Here is a 24760-nt window from a genome sequence, read left to right on the forward strand (position 1 = left end):
GGGAGCATGGTGCCATGCACGCCCATGGAGAAGGAGAAGGTGTGACAGCAAGGTTGTTGGGGTTTTTTGTCTCAGGTGGCAAAATGTCTTGGGCCGGCCCTGCTGCGAATGTACCACACCTTCTCCAAGAAAAAAGGGCTTGCTTTGTGAAAGGATAATGGATAGCATTTAGCATAATCATAATCATAATAATATTGTATACTGTCCTTCATCCACAGATCTCGGGGTGCTCCACGATATAAAATGCTAGTTCACATTTTCATATGTGTGTGCCCACACTCATTATCTTGGGCAAAGGGATAGTACAGGAAACAACGGTTTCCAGCTGACACAAAAGGCCAATGGCGACTCTTCTTGGCCTTTTCTTACTTATATTGTATGTTATTCCGTGTCATGGATCCTGAGAGGAAACAATGCTGTGCTCTTCACCATTTCTTATCCCAAATTGTATTCAAGATAAGGCATTTCTGTTTGAGAAGGGTGGGGACTGGAATTAAATATTGCGGGGGCTCAGGTAAGCCCCACCCTGCATAACTAATCACATAACAGGGTGAACACCCACCTTTTGAATGGCAATGCCCATCAACTTTGTAGGTGCCAGCCTCCTCAAAAAAATTATTGCGGGGGCCAAAGCCCCCATGGCCCCTAGGAGTTGGCTCCTATGGGTGGGGACTAGCAAGAAGCAGGGCAAGGAGGAATGTGGTGGCTGCTAAATGGGACTTTTCAAGTGTTCATATGAAATGCTTGAAAAGTGCATTAATTTTTCCTCCACAAATGTGTTTGGGAACTTTTCATACTCTCCCTTTTTTGTGTGTGCATAAAAAGCTCAGAGATAGGGTATACAACTCTACTCTTGGCCAGCTCACTACAACTTTTTACAGTGCAGCAATCATATATCATTTCTAAGGTTGACTACAATTTGGATGATGAAACTTGTCTCACATTATACAATAGTATAATAGCTACTAATTTGAAGTAAAACAGGATTGGTTTATGGCCTGTGCCTGTTCTCTTATTTGCTCTAAGTTTGTGTGTGTGTTTGAAGAAGTTACCTTATTTTATTTTGTTTTTGTTTCTTTCTGGTATTTGCATAGTTCTGTAAACATTTACTAATACGTCACTGAAAAATATTTACAAATATTGGGAAACAACTTTATGACTTTGTGATATTACAGAAATCTTTACTAATCATGGTAACAATAAATCCTTTAATAATTGTGCTAAAGATAAAATTCAAAATGATTGAATGGATAGATGTATTATGAGTATTATCCGTTCTGTACTTTTGCAGTATGTGCAGTATGTTTCATATATATCAAATGATTAGGGCTGCACAATTTATTAAAAAAGATTGTATTTAATTATTATGACCCGCATATCACTTTAAAAAAGAATTTTACCACTTCTTCTTAAATATGGTCAAGCTGAGCTCATGCTAGAAAACACACACATATGGCTGAGCATATGTGGATTACAAAATATGAAATTCCTTCCTGGTTTTCCTTATATTTCACATGTGGTGTTTAAACACAGTCAGAATGTGTGAGAATTTCTCATATACAGGATATTTTTCCCATGCAAGTTGTGTCAAATATAATTCTTGATGCTTGAGTCATTTTGTTGGAAAGAGAACCACAATAAATCTGAATCTGTATATTAATTTTCTCTGACATACAGTGTAATATTTCACAAGGATATACATGTCATGGGTTTATGACATCAACTTTGGTCCCCTTATCACCAGTAAACACATCTCTTAGATAAGGTTAGGAAAAAGAGTTATTGGTACTGAAAAAGTGTTTGGCTGCTTTTGTAGCAAACCTTGAAGCTTGCATTTTTTTGCTTCCATTTCACCCAAGGCAGTAAGTAATGCTTTTATAAATGTACATACAGTTTTTACACACCCACCGTGACCTACTGGATTGTCTAAAATGCAGGCATACATTTAGTCAGGTGCTGTTGCAATTGATTAATTGCTTATGAGCCAATAGCTGTGGTTAGGGCCAACATCCAAAAAAGAGTGCTCCTGAAGTTTGGGAGAGGGGGAGTGGAAGCTACAATGATTTTATGAGAATGGCCATATTGCTGTGAAATTACAGAACTTTTGGTGCACAGCAGTTAGGAGAAATGTCACTGTCAGCCAGGCCTCTTTCTGCGTTTCAACTTACACTGCAGGGATGGGGGCACAATCCACCCTATGGCTGTGCCTTGGAAGTGTCTCCTACTGCAGTGTTTCCCAACCTTGTGCCTCCAGCTGTTTTTGGACTATAATTCCCATCATCCCTTGCCACTGGTCTTGCTAGTCAGGGATGATGGGAGTTGTAGTTCAAAAACAGCTGGAGGCACAAGGTTGGGAAACACTGTCCTACTGATAATGCACCATGGGGTCTTCCAAAGTACAATTCCTGCTTTAGAAGCCTGCTCTGATGTTGATTTTTGTAGTGATGCAAATATCTGTGATTCTTCAAATCTGTCATTTCACACAGTCTGTTTTAAGAATGAAAGGGGAGGAGGGCAAAATCCCCATGTCCATATTGCTTGAGATTTACATTTCTCAACAGTATATAAATCAGCCTTTAATACTGGATAAATAAGTATCATTAACTTTGATGATATCTGCAAGCCCCTTTGTATATTTTACTGCATGATTATAACTAGTTGTATAAACCATAGTTGAAAATAACTACTGTAAAATCCCATTTCTCTAACATTTGTAGCTAATTCATATATGCAGCAGAGCTTTGTATGCCTCACTGACCTTGGCAGCAATACAGAGGTCACATTTCCACATGGTTAAGCTACTCCTGAACAATTTCTCCATCTCACCAGACACAAACCATTTTTACTCCTCCCAAAAATCAGTCAAGCAGCAGGTCTTCTCTAATTTCCTTTTCCCTGACAAGGATGATGAATATGTGCAATGCAAAGAATCTCCTGCCATCTATCCTTCCATGTTTGAAGTGCTAAAGCAAGAAAGAAGCTTGGACATTTAGGTGCTGCAGTCATTAGAAATTGTAATTGCAGAGAATTGTCCTGATCCTAGGCAAGCAACTCTGTTGAGTCAGCATTTAATGCTGAGGCCTAAAAACATGTATTCCAGCACCAAGTTCTGTTGGATGGGTGGTTTGGTGTGGTGAGCTGGAAAAATAATATAGGAAAGGGAGCATATAGAAGGATGTTTTTCTCTGTTGTGGGTTTCTATCTGGAAGATAGAAGCAGTTAGAAATATGAGTTGGTAGATGTACAATTCTGATTAAACCAAAGAATGTTTTGGCTCAACTTAATTCTAATTTGTCAACCAAATCCTTTCAGCAGCTAAATACAATATATACATTGTTTTCGTTCTGGTACCTGTTTGCATAATTTACAACCACAATTCAATACATTCTCTATTATGTGGATATACAGATTTTTTGAAAGCCAATAACGTACAGCCACAAAGTTACATAAATACCCTGCGGGTAAGATAGTGTTGAAACAAATTTCCAGGGGAAAGACCCACAGAATGACTTTCTCAAGTGCCTTGGCGATTGTGCTATGAAAGCACTTCACTGAGGGCACACACTGTGTTCTGGAATGTAACCATGAAGACTATGCTCTGGGTAGGTTGTATAGGGTGGAATGTGCTGGTGTGTACAACATATTAATCCATTTCAAAATCATGATTATGTTGGAATGCAATTTGCTTTGGCAAATTAAAATTCATGTGCTTATGTGTGGAACTCTGACACAGATTTAAAATAAACATGCCAAGATGGGACAGGTGCCACCTGAGTCTACAAAAAAGGACCGCTAATTTTATTAGGACTGTTATACATAAGCCTGGGAGTTTACCTTTCCTTGATGGTGCCGTAATCCTCCTGAAAGATCAGACCCTCCAAAGAACATGTTACACTTATTTTTGCTCATTTGCATTGGCTATTTCTGGACCCAATTCCAGTGTAGTATTATGTTCAGTGTTTTAAAGATTCTGCCCTGCATAATTGAAGACCATCTTTCCACATAGTTTAATCTTCTAAGGTTAATAGAGCAGTCTTCCATCCATTTTCCTTCCCAGACTCAGAGGAGGTTCTTATTGGTTGTTACACAAACCCTTCTGGAACCAGCCAAACCCACTTCACAACACCTGTACAACACCTTGCAGGATAATTAAAACTAGAGATGGGCAAGCTATCTCCAGACACATTGGGTTAATTTGGCAACAAGTGAATTCTTTGTCCAAAATTGGAAAGAACTCTGATCATTTTTCTGAGCTAGGAATGCCCCGTGTTCCACCAGCCATACCTGTTCCCAAATAACCTTTGTTTCAGTGCCCATCCAGTACATCCCCATTTCCATTACTTGCCTATTAAGTGACAGCTGGCAGGAAACATAATGGCGGTGCACAGGAAGAGAATTCCTTCCTTCCTTCTTTGCCCCACAGCATGATGAGTGGCAGTAGTTGAAAGGGATTCATGGGAGATGTTCTTAAAAGAGCTACTTCAATTACTATTCTGCTGGGTGGAGGGGGGGGGCAACAAGAGGGAAGGACAGAAGGAAGTAAGAGAAAACTCATTCCTCTCTGCATGTTAAAACACATGCCACTTCTGCTTGCCAAGTAAGGGAAGAGGGAGTGTTTTTTGGGGAATGGGGATTATGGTAACAGGGAGAGCTCCCAAGGATATGGGAAGGGAAGCCAGGAATTATTTTCCAGCTCAGACTTGATCTGATACAGGGTGAAATTTCAAAAGCTGTTGTCTGGTTTCAGGCAGGTTTTTACAAACCCTCAAAGTTTTTCTTTGAGTCTGACTTGAGAGAATGTTACCGGCACTCTAGTTAGAATTTGGGTTGCTATTTGAGAGAGATTTTCCTGGGACTACTTAGCTAGTTTAGCATTGCTGCTGATACTGAGTTAGGATGCATTTCTCATTTTTGTTATGAAACTAAAATGGGTTTTGTTTCTTTGCTTTTGTATTCATTTTATTGTGCAATGCTTTGTAAATTCTGTGTGTAATGCTGTAGTAGTTGCAGTAGTAGCAGCAGCAGGAGTCAAAATAATTTATTGCCTGAATTTACAAAAATGGAGCAACATCTGCAATGCCTTACTGAGGTGTGCATTACTGGTACTTATGAGGGATTTTTAAAAATCCTGTTGCCTTTCACTCCCATCTCTCAGTGAATGGAGGCTTCAATATGAAGCTGTTTTGCGAATAATGCTTTTGTTTTTTAAACGGGCTTGAATGTGTCAGTCAAGTTTTCTGAGTCCAGTTCATATCATTTTTCTTTACAACATTCAGAAACCCTGGTTCAGCAGAGCAGAAAACAACAGAGGGAGGAGTGCTGTTTTCTTTTAGGTACTGAAAATAACTGGCTTACAAAATGCTTCCAAGTGGGATTTTTATTCTGTGATTGTGGATCTGTGAATCTCCTCAAACATAATGCTGATGCTAGATCAATTGGTGGGTATAGAAAACTGCTTGTTCCCTCTAAAACAAATTATTGGCATTAAAACTTTCTTATATTAAAAAAATTAGTGATGAGGGGGTTTTAAGTGTGTGTGTTCAGTGCTGTTTTACAAATAGGTTTTATTTTCATTCATCTAGCATCGGTTCATATAGCCTGATACAGGCTGATGCTGTGAAGACATTATCAGGAGAGGCCAATCCCCTTTCTTGGAATGCCTTGTCAACACAGCTGATCATACCGTCTTAAATATGATGCAAAGGGGAGAGTCAATACCAATTGACAATGGGTATTTTGATTCAGCCCCAGCTGTAATCATATGTGGTAACAAACAATTTCAGTGTTACTGTTTGTGGTTTCTTTCATTACATTCATTGCTGAACTTTGATCCCTCTGTCCTCTTTCCCAGGTCGTCCCATTCCACCTACATCCTCGTCTAGCCTTCTCCCATCCGCTCAGCTGCCCAGTTCCCATAATCCACCACCAGTTAGCTGCCAGATGCCCTTGCTAGACAGCAATACTTCCCATCAAATCATGGATACCAACCCTGATGAGGAGTTCTCCCCAAATTCATACCTGCTAAGAGCATGCTCAGGGCCACAGCAGACTTCCAGCAGTGGTAAGGAAACGCTATACATGTGGCATTTGATTATAAAATTCTTAGCTCAAATGAGCAATTTCTAGTTGTCATGAAAACAGTGACTCAAGCATGAACATTGTGAGAAATGGGCAAATATTTGTAACTGTGAAAAACTGGAGGTTTTGAATGCTTTATTAGATTAATGTTTTATATCTTGATAGATGAATATTCATTTGATATCTCATTGACAAAGTTTTATTTGGGAGTGTTTCCTTTGAATTAGTAGTTACCTATATGAAACTGAAACCATTAATGTGCCTTATTAACTAATGGAAATCTTCATGTATGGTTTGTACTTGTTTGTAGGAAAAATATAACCGATAGGGTTTTCACTGCTTTGCATTTATATAGAATAATACATTGGCTTTTAAAATGCAAAATGTTAAGCTGACCCTGTTGTTATGTTTCACACTATCCTCATATCAGTATTAACAGCTAATCCTAACTTTCCAGTCTTCATGCAATGGGGATGCCCTTTGAAATTGACTTCTGGCTTATAAAACATTTAGATTGTATTTTTAAATGAGAAAGTAGGTTCCATTTTACATGAGAAAGTAGGTTCTGATTTGCATAACTCAGTGCTTGCAGAAGATCCTTTCACAAGTCAGAGTTCAGATGCTGTAAAAGCATTGTAGAGTACTTGGAAAAACCAGGTACAGGTGGTTTTCACACACAGGCATCAAAAATTTGGGAAACCTAAATCAACAGACTGGTAGACTGTGATTCTTCACTTCGTTTAAAGGTTAGTTTGGTTTCAATACTCATTCCAATATTCAGTATCGTTTTAGGTTCTGTATAAAGTCTTTGGAGGCTCTGCCATTTCAAATTTAGACCTTTTTTACTCTTTGACCTTTTAAAAAATAAAAGTAAAGAATCTTATTATCCCAATTTTTCTATTATAGTACCATTTTAAAGTAGTGTAACATGTCTGCTTATTATATGCTATTAATATGTCACAATGCTTAATGGATGTGTAAATCCAGAACTAGTAAATAAAACAAAACTTTTTACTTGAGTTTTTGCTTTAACACATTACAGTGAACAATATTCTCAGTATTTATGAGCTGTAAAACTGGAGGAATGAACTTGAGTTGGAATCTGCTGTCATTTCTCTTGAGAAGGAAGCATAAGAGATCACAATTCTCTTAAGATGTCCGCCATTCATGATTGGTGAAGGACCCCCGTGTGAGAGGCAGGGATGTGTGGGAGAACAAAGGGAAGCTTGCAAGTGTGAGCTGGGAAGGTCCACCCCTTTCTGTGTGAGAGAAGGGTTAAGATCTATCTTTGAGAGAGGACTTTGCATTTCTTTTCTCTTTTCTCTTTTTGTTTTCATTTAGATTAGTATGTTTTTTATGGTGCTGTATTATGAAAAAGCGTCAATATTTTGTTAATGAAAAAAGATAGCCACCATTCATGATTAAGGTTGCCACCTTAAATTGTTATTCTAAGCATGGTTACATGGAAGTTTAAAGTTTCACCATTATGAAGTGTTGTGATAAGAAATTTGTATAATATTCTCTAGTAGTTGTCTTCTCCAATTTTAGTTATATAGATATGGATATTATATATTTAGCATTTACAGCATTCAAATTAAACATCTGAAATCATGTTCCTTGTATATTTATGTATTTTGATTTTATTATAAACCACTTCAAAATTAGTGGAAAGTACACAGTCCTTAAATTAACTAACACAAATAGACAGCAAAATAGGTTTAAACATTATTATTATTAAACATTTATTTACACCCCATCTTTCTCCTTGATTAGACTCAAGGTGGCTGATGTTGCCCTAAACATTTAAGCCAGTCTGTTTGAAGGGGGTCTGAATTCACTTTGCTCATTCACCTGCTGGTATTATAGCACATCTTGCAACCAAACCTTTAAAGTATTTCAAAAATCATTAAAAGCGCCATGCTGCTTTGTGTTTCTTCTGGCATTTTTACTTTCACACTTCCTTCCTTTTTAGAATGGAGCATGAAATAGGTCATGCACTCTAGTTATGTGCTTCTCATTTTAAAAGTAGGATAATCAGGTAATTCAACAATAATCAGTCCTGAATGCAAATATGCAACGGTTACATTTCAGCTACATTTTCCTGAAATGTGTAGCACTGCAAGATAAATACCTTCTTTTTTCAGTGGCGTTAGATTGTGACTTTTCTGATTCAGTAGCAGCCTGGAACCTGTAGGTGTAGTTAGGATGATTTAATGTATTTGTATTATTGGGTCGCCTTTCTTTTTTCAAGATGTACAAGAGCAATGCAGTAATTGTGCCTGAATAAATTAGTAAGAATGCATGCAGTTTGCAGGCTGATTTTCAAAGTATCAAAATAGTTCATGCGGCTGTAAATTAACAAACTGTTGGCCCATTTATTTTCACCCTTAAAAATCCTAGAGCCAAGATTCATTATTATTATGAAGAGGGGGGCAGGAGAAAGATGTATCTAGTACTTCTTGTAGATGAGAATTCATTGATTTTGAAATTCAAGGGTGTTAGGTGAGATCCAGCATGTTTACTGTTTTTTTGTCCTGATTTAACAAATAGAGGCGCTGTTGGGTACAGGTTTAAAATAATTGTGTGAGTTTGAACTACAGTAGTGTACTAAGTTCATTGTGTTGCCTTTAATAAAGTATCACTTAGACAAATGATTTATGCTACTTGACTTAAATGTATACTTACATTTATGTCAACCCTCACAATTAGATACTAATTCCTAGATCTGTTTATTATGAGTGTTTCCAAGGATGAGCAGATAGTCATCTGATTACACTGCTCTGTGCCTTTCCTGCTAACCATTCTTCATATACATGGAAAATTCCTATGCTTAAAAAAAATACATAATCAAATCTCTCATCAAATGAGCAATCCATTGTTGATATTATGAAGGTCTTTAATCTACAATAAATCTTTATTAGAACTCATCAGAGCTTACAGTTTGAGAGAAATTAGATTCTAGCACTCTTAAAATGACATTACATCATTGAGGTGATTGGTTTATCATTTGCAGAAGTGATATCAATCATAACTAGCATAACCACACAGCAAATGAATTCAACCTTTTTACTGCAGAATGACGTTTAATTGTTCAAAACTAGCATTAAAGTTAAATAGAAAAATGCACTTTCTTCAAATACAATGCCAACTTACTGGAAAGTATTTCTAAAAAAATGTTTCAGAAAAAATATAATTAAAAATAAAAAGTAGAAATTAATAATATGTAGAAATTCTCATTATTCCTTGGTTTCAGTTTAATTGCAGCATAGCAGATGAAGTGATTTTTGATAGGAATTTTTGACTGGGGAGGGGAGGGGTGAGTTATATTTTATTCCCGGTGTGTGTAGTTCTGATGAAACTTATGCTCTGGTGGCCTATATATATATATATATATATATATATATATGGACTAGATTTCTAACCATGCAGTTAAGATAACATATAGTTTGGTCCTCAGTTGCAATTTTTGGTCCTCAATTGCAATTTTTTGCAGTTAAAATACATTGGTTTTTAAATACATTTTTTTCATTTCATTCATTTTTTTTTTGTGTAGCCCAACTGCAATAAATGCAATGGTGCATCTGTACATGTTATTGCAATTACATTATTCTGGTAGTTGTAGTTTCGGACAAAATAAGAATAGATACTGTTGCCCAAATCTACAATTCCATTTGTGGGTGAGATACGTCTCTATACTTTGAGTTACAAATTAAAAGGATGCTCTTTATAATTGCAGCAAGGACTCTCTTTGAGTTGCAAATAATATGGATGGAAGAGAAAAATAATAGAATTGTAGAGTTAGAAGGGACCCAAAGGTCATCTAGTCCAACCCCCTGTAATACAGGAATCTCAACGAAAGCATATATGGCAAATGGCTATCCAACTTCTGCTTAAGCACCTCCAGGGAAAGAGAGGAAGGGAGACAATACCACTGTCGAGCAGTTCTTACTCTTAGCAAATACCAGCCTTGAACTAAAGCCCTATAATTTTATTCACAAAAAATAAGTAAAACATTTGACACATTAACATTATATTGGTTTGAATTATATTCAGTCATCTGATTAATACTATCTGCATTTGCCTATCATGGTAAACCACAGTTAATGGTTTACCATGAAGGCACAGATTGCTTTTCATGTTAAGGGAAGAGTGAAGGAGGAGTAAGATAAAATCTCTGGCTTAGTTTCCTTTTGAACTGGGGATTTGTTCTTGGCTCCCCAATCACAGTTTATAAGAGTGCAGTAGACCATGATCTGCAGTTATAGCACAAAGTGATTTCTTGGAGGAGGCATGAAGAAGGAGTGGTCTCTACATTCACAGTAACTGTGGTAATGCCAGTAAAATTAACTAAGGTTATAAACATGGCCATTATGTGCATAATCTAGAAATGAATGCGGGTTCTAATGAATTACAAATAAAGCAAATTATTGTGAAGGAGCAAGCAGTATTGAATTATTTCCGAAGTGGTGTATTATGAACAGTACATTGTATAAGGTTATATAATCTTAAAATTAACAGTACTAACACTGCCCTAAAGGAGCCCTATTTTGTTGTGTTTTGTTTTTATTTCATCCCTCTTGGTGGTTTCCATAATACTCTTCTAAGAGAGCTTAAAACATTCTGTTTTATGACCTTCTGCAATCTGGGTTTACAGAAATGGGTATCTCTATTTTCTAGCAGTATAATTTAAAGCCCTATGACAAATCATTAAAAATGGAATCCCACAGATACAGAATGGAGTCTCCTGCAGATGGCTGAGTATCACCCCTTACTAAATGGGAAAAAATGGATTGTGTATTTTTCAGCTTACATGGTAGAAAATACATTTGCAACAACAAAAATCCTGAATCCTTAGCTTTTCTTTTCTTATGCACAATAAAAAAACATTGACTTTGAGTTATTTTAACAGACTAAATAAAAGGGTTTGGGCAGCTCAGTAGGTAGAGCCTTCATCTCTTTGCCAGAAGGACATTGGTTTAAGCTGTAGATAAGAAACCTAGGCATGCATATCCATCCCAGCTTGACTTCTGTAGCTGCTAGATCGCTAGAGGAACTTCTCTTCTGTGTTAAAGTGGGCTCAGTTGTAAGGGCATTAAAGATCCCCTGGCACTTTTCAAACTAGAGTGAGCTGGTCAATTCTTTTAAAAAAAATAAATAAATATAAAATCCCTGGAAATATATTTTGGCTTAAGAGTTCCGGGCCTTTACCATCACAGACCCCCTGCTGCCATCCAGATGGATGCAGGGCTCGTGGAAAGTCAATAGATCCTGAAGTACTGCCAACATGAAGAATTTGTCCAAAGGAAGAAAAGAAAAGCCACGTATGCCCAAGATGTAGAATTAAATCATTATTAGGTTGAAGTGCAAAAGCCCACTGACATGACTTTTTTTTCCTTGCATGATTCAGGTTTTTTCTTAAATCATTATTTTGATTTATATTTGATCAGCAGAGTACTTGTATGTTACAGCATAGACTTTCTAGAGCCATGCAAGTCATGATTTTTTTATTAAATAAAAACCACCCTCTCATTGTGCTCCCAGAGTAATTACGGTAGTTACTAGTTTTTGGCAAATCATATTCCACTCTTACATCCAAACTGGAAAACTATTCTTGCCCTTTGGAAATGTATCATGAAGACAAGGCCACACAGATGATGCATAAGGAAGACAAACTGTAATGCAAGATGGTTATGGATGATTTCTGGTCACGCTGGTATAGTTCAAATGAACGCCTTTGGATGTGTGATTGTTCAAGATGGACAGTGAGATTGAAAAAAGATGTCAACCACACCACATGCCTGGGCTCAGCAGTGGGAATCAACAAAAATGTCATGGTCATCATGGCTTCATATTGACTTTGCAGACTTTTTGTAAAGGAGGGCAGGGAATCTTTTCCAGTTGGGCCGGATCCTGGTTCCTTTTCAAACACATCTCAATATCCTATTGTAAATGAGCCAATGACATTGTCAGTCAGTTAGATTTGCATTGTTTGTAGCCCATGTCCATTATAAAATGACAGTGTGCTTTCTTGCCCTTTCCATTTCTGCTTTATTTTGAGAGAATATCAGGGGGGTTTTCTAACTGGCAAGGCAAAGCTTAACTCCCAGCTATGTAGAAAAAAATCACAGGGTCACATGCAATTGTTGTGTGCTGTTAAAACGATTAAAATGTTCCATTTGGGCACTTACGCTTATTATAACTGAATTTAGTGCTTTGAAATCACTATTCGATTAACAGTGCAAAGTTCATTTTTTTCCTTTATGGTACCGATTAAGGCAGCAGGGACAAGGTCTCTCCCCCTTATGTGTTTTAGAAATTTTATGAGGAGTATTAGTCTGCTGCTGCAAAAATAAGTTTTGTGGCGCCTTAAAAACCAGCCAGTTTATTATGGAATAAACTCTAATCTATTAAAATTTAGGCATAACATTAAGGTGCTGCAAGATTCTTTGCTGTTTCTGTTTTAACAGTTAATTTCAAATTTGATATGTCAACGAAAGAGTTGGTAATGCAGGTCGTTTGAATTAGCCTACTTCATGCTCATGCTGTACTGATTTGAAAACATATGCATGTAATAGGCCTACTATAAGATAATGATTAAGTGAGGAGACAGGTGATTAACTTCTCTAAAAATATACCATGGAAAACTCATCACTACCCACTAATTCTAGCTATGTGTTTAAAAAACAGAAATGACATGAAATTGGCATCACCTTGTGACAGTTCCAAGAGCGCTTGTCTGATGTCTGGAAGTATTTTGTTCATGTTTTACGTAGGGAACAGAACAATTTGGTTCTTTTTCAAGAGAACATAAGTGCATGCCATTGCTTGTGGCAGGGGTCAGTAACCTTTTGAAATTGAGGGCACATTTTGAATTTTGAGAGAGTGCAGTCACAAAATGGCATAACACAACGTGTCTGCCAAGGAGGGCATGGCGTAACAAAAATTTAGAGAGAGTACAGACAGTTATGGTGAATCGTTTCTCATAATTCTATATCCAATAGGTTAACTTATTGAATTTCTGCCCGTAAGATAAGACAGAAGCAAAAGTACTTTAAAGAGGTGAGGTAAACAGCAGTACTTTGGGACCCCAAGTACCAGTATTTGTATTGCTTGCTGCCCAGGTGGGAGCAAGCAGGCTTGCTCATTTCCTACAAATCCTTTACATGCAACTCACAGGTTTGTGTGGGGGTTGCATTCCTGGTCATTGTGTACTTGCGTGCAATCGCATATAATCGGAACGCTCATTGAAAATGCCTGTAACTACCCTGTTCCGCTCCCGCCCCACCCCTTTTTGTGACATTTTCAGGTCACTTCCGGGTTTGGCACGATACATATTGAATGCGCCTAAAACAGTTGCTGCCTGTATTTTAGTGACCTATTTTGCTTCAAAACTTTCTTTCTAGGAGGGCTACTTATAAGAAAAATCTCAGCACCTGGGGCCCCTGCCAAGGGGCACCAATGAAGTCATTCACAGACAATATGGTGCCCACAGGTGCCATGTTGGTGATCCCTGATTTATGGGATTATTATAGTGCAGTTGTTGTGCTACTTACCTACTGAATTAGACATGAAGGGCATCAAGCCCCACTGCACAGCAACAGTGACCATTGAGGCTCCGACTAGGTTAAACTAATTAAGACAGCTGATGTATTTTTATTACCAGCCCTGGGATTCTCACATTCAATTCTCTGAGCAGTCCAGTGACTCACAGAATCAAGCTTTAAAGTCCTAATGTTTGCATTTATGCTGTGGCATGCAATTTATGGTACTCAGCTTAGACAAAGTGCTTAGGAAGGATCCACAAAAATACATACACAGAGAAATACACATGCACACATTTTATTTCCATGGGTTTACCTATTTCTTTTCTTTCAGTCTGCAGTGTAAGGTGACCTAGCTTTCAGTTTTCTTCACACATTTTAATGCATAATTGATTGGTTTTCATATTAATTTCAAGCCTGATCCTTAGAAATTCTAAAGGGCTGTTCAGAAACAATCCCCCGCTCTTAGAATGTAAGTGAAGATTGCCATAGATTTCCGTCTTTTGTAATGATCACTGCTTCTCCATCAGACGTGCCTTGCTCAGACATCTATGATTCTATGATTTCGCTTAGAGTTCAAAGCCCTTTAGGCCTCAGTGAGATGATCTCTTGGGATTTAGTCACATTTTGCCATAAGCATCTTTGTTTCAACTCTGGAACAAGTGTTAAAAGTCTTAGGTTTTTATTTTAGTAGTTTGATAGTTGTATTCGTTCATTTATCACAGGAAGGAAGACAACCTACCTGCATTAACACACCAAAGACTTAAGTGAGAGAAATGTTCAGGACTATGGAGAAAATAAGGTGCTGTGATAAAGGACCTTCAAACGTATTTCTGAACTAATGTTCTGCTTTTGTGTATAAAGGTATATCCAATAACAAAAATACCTGCTCATTTTCTGTAAAGTTAATAAAGCTTGCATCCTGCAAGTATAAATATGTTTGAGGCTGCTACTGGGTGTCTATTTTGCCCCAGTATGAACACAATTCAAGGTTGGAGCGATACAATGGAAGCCCCATGGAACAGGATTCTGTTCCATGTGTGACTTGTGAAGCTGTGCTTGGCTCTATTATGAAGTGAACTTCATATCTCAGATTTTGACCATTCAATGTCCAAAAGTTTGGTTTTAAGATTTTTGTAATAACTAGGGTGCCTTGGGCCAAATTTAAAGTTCTAGAAGTCTGGAAATATATTGCCAATTTTGGAATACACTTCATGTGTTCCATTTCAAGGAAACGATGTTCAGACTATTAAGTATTCTGAATGCCTAGGGTTGTCTCTCTGTGTGCAAAATTACAATTTTTAATGCTTCTTGTTTCAAAGTAAAGCTATACAAATAGTATGTTTTAAGATGCTTTGAATGGTAGAATCAAAATGGGCCCCCAGTTTCACTATCCCATTTGCAGGCAGTAAAATTGGGGTACATTTTGGTAATTTTTCATGAGGATTCAACGGAGGCAAAAAGGAGGGGAAGGTGGCAGCTGGGGGTTGGTATACACATTTCCCTCTGCAGCTGCATTATAAGCAAAGCTATGTGATGATATTGTGAAACTGGTGGTGAGAAAATCTGAGCTGGGGGTGTGGTTCCACTGTGTTCTACACACCCACCCAAATCCAGGTTGAATATTCTCTACATAGAGCTTATATTTCTGAGGGTTTCCCCCCAGTAAACTGGATGTTTTGGATTATATGTGAACCAGATTTCAGCCTTGGGTTGTGTGCAATAACCTAATAACATGATATTGCAATGATTGAATCAGTTACTCATTCCCAAACACACACACACAATGGTGCTGTATCGAAAAGCATATTTTATAGAGGGAGGTATCCATTGTATAATATATTTCTTTTCTACTTTGGAACATCCATGAGGTTCAGTGTTTGTGTTGCTGTGTGCATTTGCCTATAAGATAGTTGTTTGCCTATAAAGTAGCTTCTGCTTGCTTCTGGGTCCAATTGTGTGGGATAACCAACTCATATAACCAGCATGCTTAAGTCTAATTAATGCATGAAAGGGTTAAGACTATAGACTATGCCCTGCCAGGCTTAGCTATGTCACGTCCCTTACCTTGGAAGGAAATTAGTAATCAAGACTTTTGTCCCCTGCCACCTGAGAAATTCAGCATGTGAAAATGTTTGAGCTAATTGTTCCAGCTCAGCTGCATGACTCTCACAAGCCACTCTTGAGTTCCTATACCAATAATCTAGGAGCTTTTACCACTTTGTAAACAAGCTAATGTTTACTGCCTGTACAACTTTTCTGAGGAAAAAGAACATGAATCAGACATTTGAAGAGCGGGTAAGTAAACCACTATTTTGAACTTACCAAAAGTGTGGTCTTTTCCTATGGTGGGGGAAGAGGGAACTTTTGGGACTCATTTGGAAGGACATATTTTAAAGGTCTAGCCACCTATATTTCCACACTTTGCTGCACATTTAGTGACTTTAAATCTCTACTGGAGTTGTCTCACCAAAGAGTACTGGCCCCAAACTTGTATCTTGGCTTCCAAGAATTATCATATGCCAACAAATTGGTTATTAGAGAAGGAATCTTCTTTTAAAGGTCCAGAACTCTCTTCTGAGAAGTTTGTCCTGCCCCTGTCCTCTTGAAACGTTGAAAGCTCTTTGGCTATATTTGGTTTTAATAGCTGGTTGAGATTGTGTAGCTAAAAGCATGCACCTAGGCACCCATACATACTCTTTTTTGCGAGTGAGAACAGGCTAAGATACATTTCCTTAAATCAATTATCACAATGTTAGCTCTCCAAAATATGGACACATGAAATTCAGATTCATGAAGGGTATAGAACTATTAGCAGGTCACCTTTAATTCTCCTTTAAGGTTTCATGCATGGAAAAAGCATTAACATAAGGGAAAGAGTGAGATAAGGATGATAACTGGGGGAAGACAAAGAATGTCACATCAAAAGGCAGAAAAGGGAGGTGTGGAATGTCTGCCCTTCAGAGGACATGGATGTTTAGCATTTGCCCGTTGTGAGGACCAGAGAAGCAAAAGGATCTCCCTCTTTGGTTCCTGACAGACAAGAGGCAAACGTCACATAGTACTGTATATTGGAGAGGTTGCTTGTGACTGGGCAAGAAAGGAAGGGGGATACTGAAGTTGAGGTGTCATGCATTGCTAGGGCTAGACAACTTTAGAACTGCAGCTTTGTTTAATCTAATAGCCAAAGTATGTGCATGCTTTGCATAATTCTGTTTGATGGATAAAATATTCTGAATAGTAATAGTGGGGAGGGGCTTTGCTCTATGGATGGTTTTATACTGAGTTGTGCTCAGTATTTTGTTTTCTGCTGTCTTTTTTGTAGATTGTTATAGTTTACTGTTTTATGCTGCTTAAGTGCCATTAATTGAATTTTTATGATTTAATTTGTTTTAACAGAAGTGTTGTTGGATGCCTCAAACTGTTGTTAGGCTATACATGTTTCAGATAAATAAATACCTGTAAAGCATATTCATTTTGATCAGGCATAGTTAAACTATGGAATTTGGTACCACAAGATTGGTGAGACTCTGCACACACTATACCTTTAAAGCACATTCAAAGCACATTTTTCACCTCAAAGAATTTTGGGCATTGCAGTTTACCCTTCACAAGAGTTTCAATTCCCATCAATACTTAACAAACCATAGTGTCCAGAATTCTTTGAGGGGGGAAATGAGTTTCAAATGTTCTTTAAAGGTATAATCTATATGTAAATAGTCACCATTTTGGTCAGCTTTAAAAGGGGATTAGATAGATACATGGAGGATAAGGCCATCTATAGCTACTAATTGTGATATACTGTATATATATATATATATATATATATATATATATATATACACAGTATATGTAGCATATAGCCTCCAGAATAAGAGGACTTACGCCTCTGAATACCTGTTGATGGGGGTCATATACAGAAGAGTGTTATTGTGTTATTGACTTCCCATAGGTAACTGGTTGACTGCAGTGAGGACACAATGGTGGAATAAATAGGCCTTTGGTCTGATCCAGCACATGTAGATTCTGTAGCTTCATGTGTAGATTTCATTTCTTTTTGAGTCTTCACTCCATCACAAAATTATGTAACATTTCCCTTTGCAAAATTACATACCCTTTCCTACCTGTTACTTTGGCAAAAACTTTGTCTCACACTCTGGTCATCTCTTGCCTTGACTATTATTAGTTTTATTGTGCTCGGTGTCGGTGTTGCTATCTTGCCTTAGTACTCACTTGTCTACCCAGCCCTTTGCTGCTAGAATTACTCCCCTCTGGTTGCTCTAACCACATGATATTCCCCTTAAATTCCTATACGGGCTTCCTCTCATCTTCCAGATCCATCACAAGCTTCGTGTCATTTCCTTTAAAAGTCCATCATTGCTATATATTTAGTTATATATTTAGTTATATCTCTCTTCCTGTCTGTGACCTTTGCTTATCTAGGTTTCCTTGATCCTCAAAACAGTATGTCCTTTCTCATTTACTGCCTCCCAGAATGGCTTGAAGCATCTTTCTTGGGATCCCACCTCAAAAGTTACCTTACTTGTGACTAAATCTAATGATGTAACTAAAATACACCATTTCCCTATTTATCCCTGTCATCATTTCCTCACCTTCCTCTTGTCTCTTCTGTGCCTATTTTTATAATATAATATTCTGATACTTACTCAGAAGTAAGTTTCATTGAGTCAGTTGGGCTTACTTAGGATTGCACATTCAACTGTGGTTATATGGTCACTCTAGGTGACACTTACATTGTATATACACATACTCCATTGTTGATGGCTAATGTGCTAATATAGGACAGTGTCTGGAACAAAATTACCGTATTTTTCGCCCTATAGGACGCACTTTTTCCCCTCCAAAAATGAAGGGGAAATGTGTGTGCGTCCTATGGGGCGAATGCAGGCTTTCGCTGAAGCCTAGAGAGCAAGAGGGGTCGGTGCGCACCAACCCCTCTCGCTCTCCAGGCTTCAGGAGAGCCGCAGCGCCAGCCCCACAAGGTCGGGGGACAGCGGGGAGGCGGAACGGCGCCATCCCGCTGTCTCCCGATGTGGTTTGGAGGCTGACGGCAGGAGACACGTGCTTCTCCCTGCCGCCAGCCCAGCAAGCTCCGGGGACAGCGGGGAGGCGCAGCGCGTCTTCCCGCTGTCCCCAGACCTGGTCTGCAGGCGGGCGGCAGGGAGAAGAGCGCTTCTCCCCGCTGCCAGCCCCGCAAGCTCCGGGGACAGCTGGGAGGCGCAGTGCGTCTTCCCGCTGTCCCCGGACCTGGTCTGAAGGTGGGCAGCGGGGAGAAGAGCACTTCTCCCCGCTGCCGGCCCCGCAAGTGCCTGGGGGAGAAATAATTTTTTCCCCTTTATTCCCCCCCCCCCCAAAAAAGCTTGGTGCGTCCTATGGGTTGGTGCGTCCTATGGGGCGAAAAATACGGTAAACACAACTGAGTCTTTGTTGACTGTTTTGAGTAGAGGACTTAGGTGAATCTTTGAGTCTCTTTCCTTGAAATCAATAAGGCTGCATCATGTCCTATGAATGAAAACAGAATTTGATAATGCCTTTGTTAGAAGTGTTGCAGAGAGTCATCAGATACGTACATGAAAGAGAAGGAGAAAACAAGTCAAGGAATTAAATGAAACTTTTGGAAAAATAAAAAGCATTTTGAGCTTTCTGAAATCAAAGAAAGAACATAGAGGATGCATCATATTTGTATTTTAATAAGTGTCAAAAACTTAGTAAATGCATAGTTTCACTTTTCTCCTTTTCACATACGTAGATATTTAAGTTAGCAAATTAAGGCCATGGAACATTCAGATGTTTATAAAAATACTAATTTACAACTGAATAGCTTTCCTATTGTGTTCTTTCTGTAACAGATATTTTTCACAAGCTGTCTGTGAGACTGATACTTTTTAAATTCAAATAGTATAACTTATTTTAAAGATATTCAGTGTGAATGAGGACAACATAATTAAAATTATAAGAGGTGTTTCATAAACTACGTTGTTTAAATAAAAATCCATTCACTCTTACATTTTATAGTGTCTGAGATTATGCCTGAGTGGAGCTATGGCCCATCAGCCCCCACCTGGGAATCTAGACGGAAGCACCTCCACCCTGGATCCCCTTAACGAAATTCCCCGGACTGGCAGAACATAAGAAACGTCCTCTGTTGAATGTGAATGGATCATGCAGTTACTCCCAATGGATCATGCAGTTACTCCCAATCCAGAGACAAAACAGAATTGCCTGATTAAGATTAAGCTGCCATCGTTGGGTATCTGCACAAGTCACTGCTTAGAGTAGCGGTCAGCAAGGTTTACCTTGCCTGGGCCGGTTCACTCCAGCGGAGATCCCTCCGTGGGCCGGATTGTGTGTGCGGCTGAGCCTGCACAGACACAATTTCTGGCACCGCAAAAGCGAGTCCCCACACCGCACTGCGCCAATTTAGCACAGCAGCGGGGACTCGCCGAGTGGGCAGCTCGGTTCGGGGGCAGCTCGTGGGCTGGTTAGACGACCCCGGTGGGCCACGTGTGGCCCATGGGCCTTAGGTTGCCTACGCCTGGCTTAGAACTTACTTCCTTCTACTCTGTATTGCTGCATAGTATGTCCCCAGGGTTTGTGGCCTCTAATTTGACATGCATGTTTTTGGGCTTTTTGGTCTTGGTATATTATATAGGCTAGGTTTCTTCCCGGTATTTATTTTCCCCCTAGACTGTTTGACCTGCATTTTAAAACTGATAATTGCTTCATTAAGATTGGTTTTTTGAATGATTTCACAGTTATTATAAAAGTCAAATTATATTAATAGCATACATAGATAAATAGTTAGCTAAATATCTAAAATGCTACTGATCATAGTTAAGGATACCGTGAGTGACTTGAGAAAGGGGGCAATATTTGTCTTTCAAATAAACAGCATCGTAAGGAAAATATCTGATGGATTTATCATCAGTTTTGAAAGCAGACAAGACACAATTATTCTACAAGTTTCATTGCTATTTTCGGGAATTTATTAGAACAGTGTTATATAGGAGCATATGTTCTGATTGGCACAGACCCCAGTTTAACCAGGTTGAAGGGTAGGTTGTTACTCCTATTTCATTAAGCATGTGCAAGCAAATGACTTGTGAATATACAGAGCAGGAGGTCATTGAATAAAAGGAGTGACCTAAATGATACTCGGATCTTACTTAATGGGATTTATGACAAAATGGGACTTCCTCAAATGCACTGTGGAGCAAAAATGGCCCCAGGATGGAGGACAGTTGCTCTCATCCCTTCCATCACTGGCAAAATCATTTCATAAAGAGGGAAATTGTTAACCAAAAAGGAAGCTTTTGCTGTGGAATCTTTGACTGCTAAATATTTAAATCCCCTGCTCCCAGAAGTGCCCCCGCAATCCTTAAGGATTTCTTCAGTCCACCCCCAAATGTGCTGAAGTGCCTCCCCACTTTCACAGCTTGAGAATGGGGCTGCAAAGGCCTGGAGGCACTTTATTATCAGATCACATCACTTCCCCACAAAGATCTGAACGGCTATTTAAGTGATGCTTTTTTTCTAGTGTTCATTAATGGGTGTTTCTATTTTTTTATTTGAACTGGTTTATATCTTTTACCTTGCAAGGCTGAAAAGTGTATACTAACTTATTCATATAAATAAAAAGGCAAATGAATGTTATTGAGTTCAAAAGGCAGTTTGTTTTCATGTAGTTAGTACATACATCATCTTTTTTGCTCAGCTTTCCCATTAAACAGTCTTCATGGAAAATCCCTTAGTCACTGTTTTTAAAGAGGGGGGTGGGATTAGTATGATATGGAACCTGTGCATGTGCTGCTTTGGATTGTGACCAGGAGAGAGAGAGAGTGTGTGTGCTCATTTGTGGGCACGTGCATTTTTTGAGAAATTCTTTTGGACAAAGGCATGGAAAATGGCATTATCTGTAATTAGAAATAATAATCTGTAATTGGTTCATTTGCCATATTTCTACAGTTCTGATTTAGTTGAACAATGTGATCATTATGCCACCAGTTTTCAATAGAGGTGTCACAATGAAAAATAATTGCAATATTCCACAATATTAACTGCACCCTAATTGCAAAAGTTTTGAAATATAATTACCATGAAAGCTAATGCGACAGGGAACATTAAGCATAATTAGTGTATTTTTTTTTTCCAGAAAAATAAAAAACTGTTAGAAGCTTGTTATTGTCTCCTAAGGTAGCTTCAAATTAGCTGGATGTAGAGCACTTTCATCTAGCTTTTCCATAATTTTCATTATCAACACAGAATGTAATAAATTTATTTGACGTATCCCACACCTGCCAGCGCTGCAGGAGTGAGCATCTAATGCATTCAGGTCCCAAGCTTTCTCACAGAAACTGTCAGCATGTCCAGAGAGGTGTCAGTGGGTAAGCTTATTCTTATAAGTAAAACTCAATTGCACACCACAGTACTGTGATTTAACACTTGAACTGTGTTTTGAACCGTTTTACTACCTAACCACTGAACTTCATATAAGAAGTTCTATACTTTTAAACAAGCCAGATTCATAAGCCATGGTATGACTTTTGATTTTTTTTAAATTGGACAGAGTAGGTTTTAAACTGGAATGGCATTTCAAGCGGAGATTCTGTGAAATGGTGGCGAAATCCTTCTCCTAGAACACAGGAGGAGAGGAGAGGGAAGCAGAGGAGACCAGGTGAATCTGAGGCTTCACTCAGGCTTATTTCAATTTAGGCTGGTAATGCTAAATAATATTTTAGCGTTTTGTGCAAACCTGGCCATTCATATGGTCCAATGGTAAATGGTGAAGCACAATGTTTAAGAGAATGAGCTGGTAAATTCTCAGTTCAGACCAGTGAATTCACATAATTGTTTTAGACAACCCACTTTCTTTCAGCTTCTGCTTTCCTTAATGACCTACCTAACAGGTTTACCTACCTTTTCGGACAGCAGTGTGTAAACTGGTGTATGGTGGCCCTGGCAGTATGAGAGTTGGTATAGCACAGTGTCTAAGAGAATGAGCTATAAATCCAGAAGTTTCACCTCTGCCATGCACTTTCTAGGTAGCCTGAGTTGGCTCAGTTGGTAGAGCATAAGACTATTAATCTCAGGGTTGTGTGTTTGAGCCACACACTGGGCAAAAGATTCCTCCATTGCAGGGGATGACCCTTGTAGTCCCAACTCTACAATCCTATTATTCTAAGTCACACTCTCTCAGCTTCAGATGCTCCATCTGCTATATGGAGATAATACTGATTTATCTTACAGGATTGTTTCAAGGATTACAACTAGATAATACTGGTGAAGCACTTCAAACATTTGAAAGCACTACACAAACATAATGTATTATTATCAGTGGTTTATTGCAGCAGTAACATCAGCAGTAAAGTACTTTAGTTCTATATAGTTACTGCTACTAGAGAAACTACCACTGCTCTTCTCTGTTGTCCTGAGGCAGAGAAGAAACGTACGTATGATTATGTATAAATCATACAGTAGTTCCAGATCTAGCTGTAGTTCCAGTATTAAACTACCCCTCAGATGATAATGGTTTAGTGCTTTCAGCAATATATTCATATAGTGTTTTATCAAAAGGTTTAAGGTTCCAGGTTGTCTAAATTGTGTTTTCACACAATTAGCCATCTTCAAATATCTGAAGGGCTATCACATGGAAGATAGCCCTTGTTTTCTCCTGCTTTGGAAGGTAGGACTCAAACCAATGGCTTCAAGTTACAAGAAAGGAGATTCCAACTAGACATGTGTAAAAACTTTCTGACACTAAGAGCTGTTTGACAGTGGAAGAGTCTCCCTTGGGATATTGTAGACTCTCCTTCCTTGGAGGTTTTTAAGCAGAGTTTGGATGGTTATCTGTCATGGATGCTTTAGTTGAGATTCCTGCATTGCAGGGGGCTGGACTATGTAGTCCTCACAGCAACCTGTGAAGTAAGAGCAGGCTCAGAGATAGCGACTTGCCCCAGGCCAACAAGTGGCACAGAAGGGATTTGATGCCGAGTTTCTCACACCCAAACTCTACTCTAATATAACCAAATTAAGGGATGGGACTGAGAAAAGGGCAGGCTTGGCCAAACCTAATGTTACACTGTTGTGGGGTGGAGGGTGGGAGTCACCCTCTAGCAGTATCACTGATTTATTATATTTTAAATTTCTCCTTTTAAAATGTAGCCTCCCTGTCAACCTAAATATTCTGTCCTCCATACTGAAAATATGGACTATGCATTACTGAGAACAGATTTAGCTTTCAAACTTCAGTGTGCTAAAACAGGCGAGTTTCCTTTCAATCTGGTTTTACCCTTTTAAAAATATTTGTTTAACTGAAGCTTTAAGCCTATCATTAACATTAATGACTTCATTTTTTAGAATTCAGAAAATGTCAAAGTACAGAAATGGAAGGTAGTTTTTTGAATTGTGCTCTGTCAAAGGACATTATAGCACCTTTTTTGAAATGGATAATAAGATGACCCCTTTCCCCCTTTCTATAGGTTAACTGTGGCTCATTTGTGCTACATAAAATAATAACTTTCTTTGCATTTCTGTTATCAGAGATATCTGGTGAGTTTTCAGTGCCCAGGTAGAAATTTCTCTCTGCCCATTTGAGAGGTACTTTTTATTATTGATTATCTATTATGCATACCATTCTTAATTAGTAGTGTGCTAGCACAGCTCATGTTAGGATTACACTGAAAATCTACAAACCTTGAAATAAAAGACATTATCAAAACACTATATTAACTCACAGGCCAATCCTATATAGATATTAAGTCAGGAACTCACAACAAAGAAAATCCCAAATGGTGTGAAAACAGGTGACACCAAGAACAACTAATCAGAGACTATGCCAGCAAAAACACAGTTAATGGGCATCCTCACAGAGGCAGTTAATTGCCCTTCCCTGCTCTGGCCCACCATAATGCCCAGATACACAGCTTTCAAGAAAACAAAAAAGTAACTTTTATGGAACCTCAGATCTAAGTAAAAATATGCAGCCACTATTCTCATTTGCTTTATAAGAAATTCTCCTGCTTTTTAACAAAGCAGTGATTGACATTTAGGAAAGCAGTTTTAGCCAATTAGACAAATAGAAGACTTGGGTAAAATGCACATTATCTAGCCTTTTGATTTGT

At 38.4% G+C, this 24760-nt stretch overlaps 1 protein-coding gene across 19 annotated transcripts in view; it reads left to right on the forward strand.

Moving 5' to 3' along the window:
* The window catches only part of TENM2 (teneurin transmembrane protein 2), a 716795-nt gene that overhangs the window by 453842 nt on the left and 238193 nt on the right, over positions 1–24760 (forward strand). For 8 of the 19 annotated variants that reach the window (XM_079964734.1, XM_079964747.1, XM_079964745.1 and 5 more), the window contains 2 exons: positions 5277–5333; positions 5852–6061. The exons of 3 other annotated variants lie outside the window; for them this stretch is intronic. In XM_079964734.1, the coding sequence (XP_079820860.1) occupies positions 5277–5333; positions 5852–6061 (267 nt within the window). The remainder of the gene's footprint in view (positions 1–5276; positions 5334–5851; positions 6062–24760) is intronic. 8 more of the 19 variants (XM_079964746.1, XM_079964749.1, XM_079964750.1 and 5 more) reach the window with 1 other exon arrangement.

The sequence above is a fragment of the Podarcis cretensis genome, assembly GCF_951804945.1.
Source record: "Podarcis cretensis genome assembly, chromosome: 2".
NCBI lineage: Eukaryota > Metazoa > Chordata > Lepidosauria > Squamata > Lacertidae > Podarcis > Podarcis cretensis.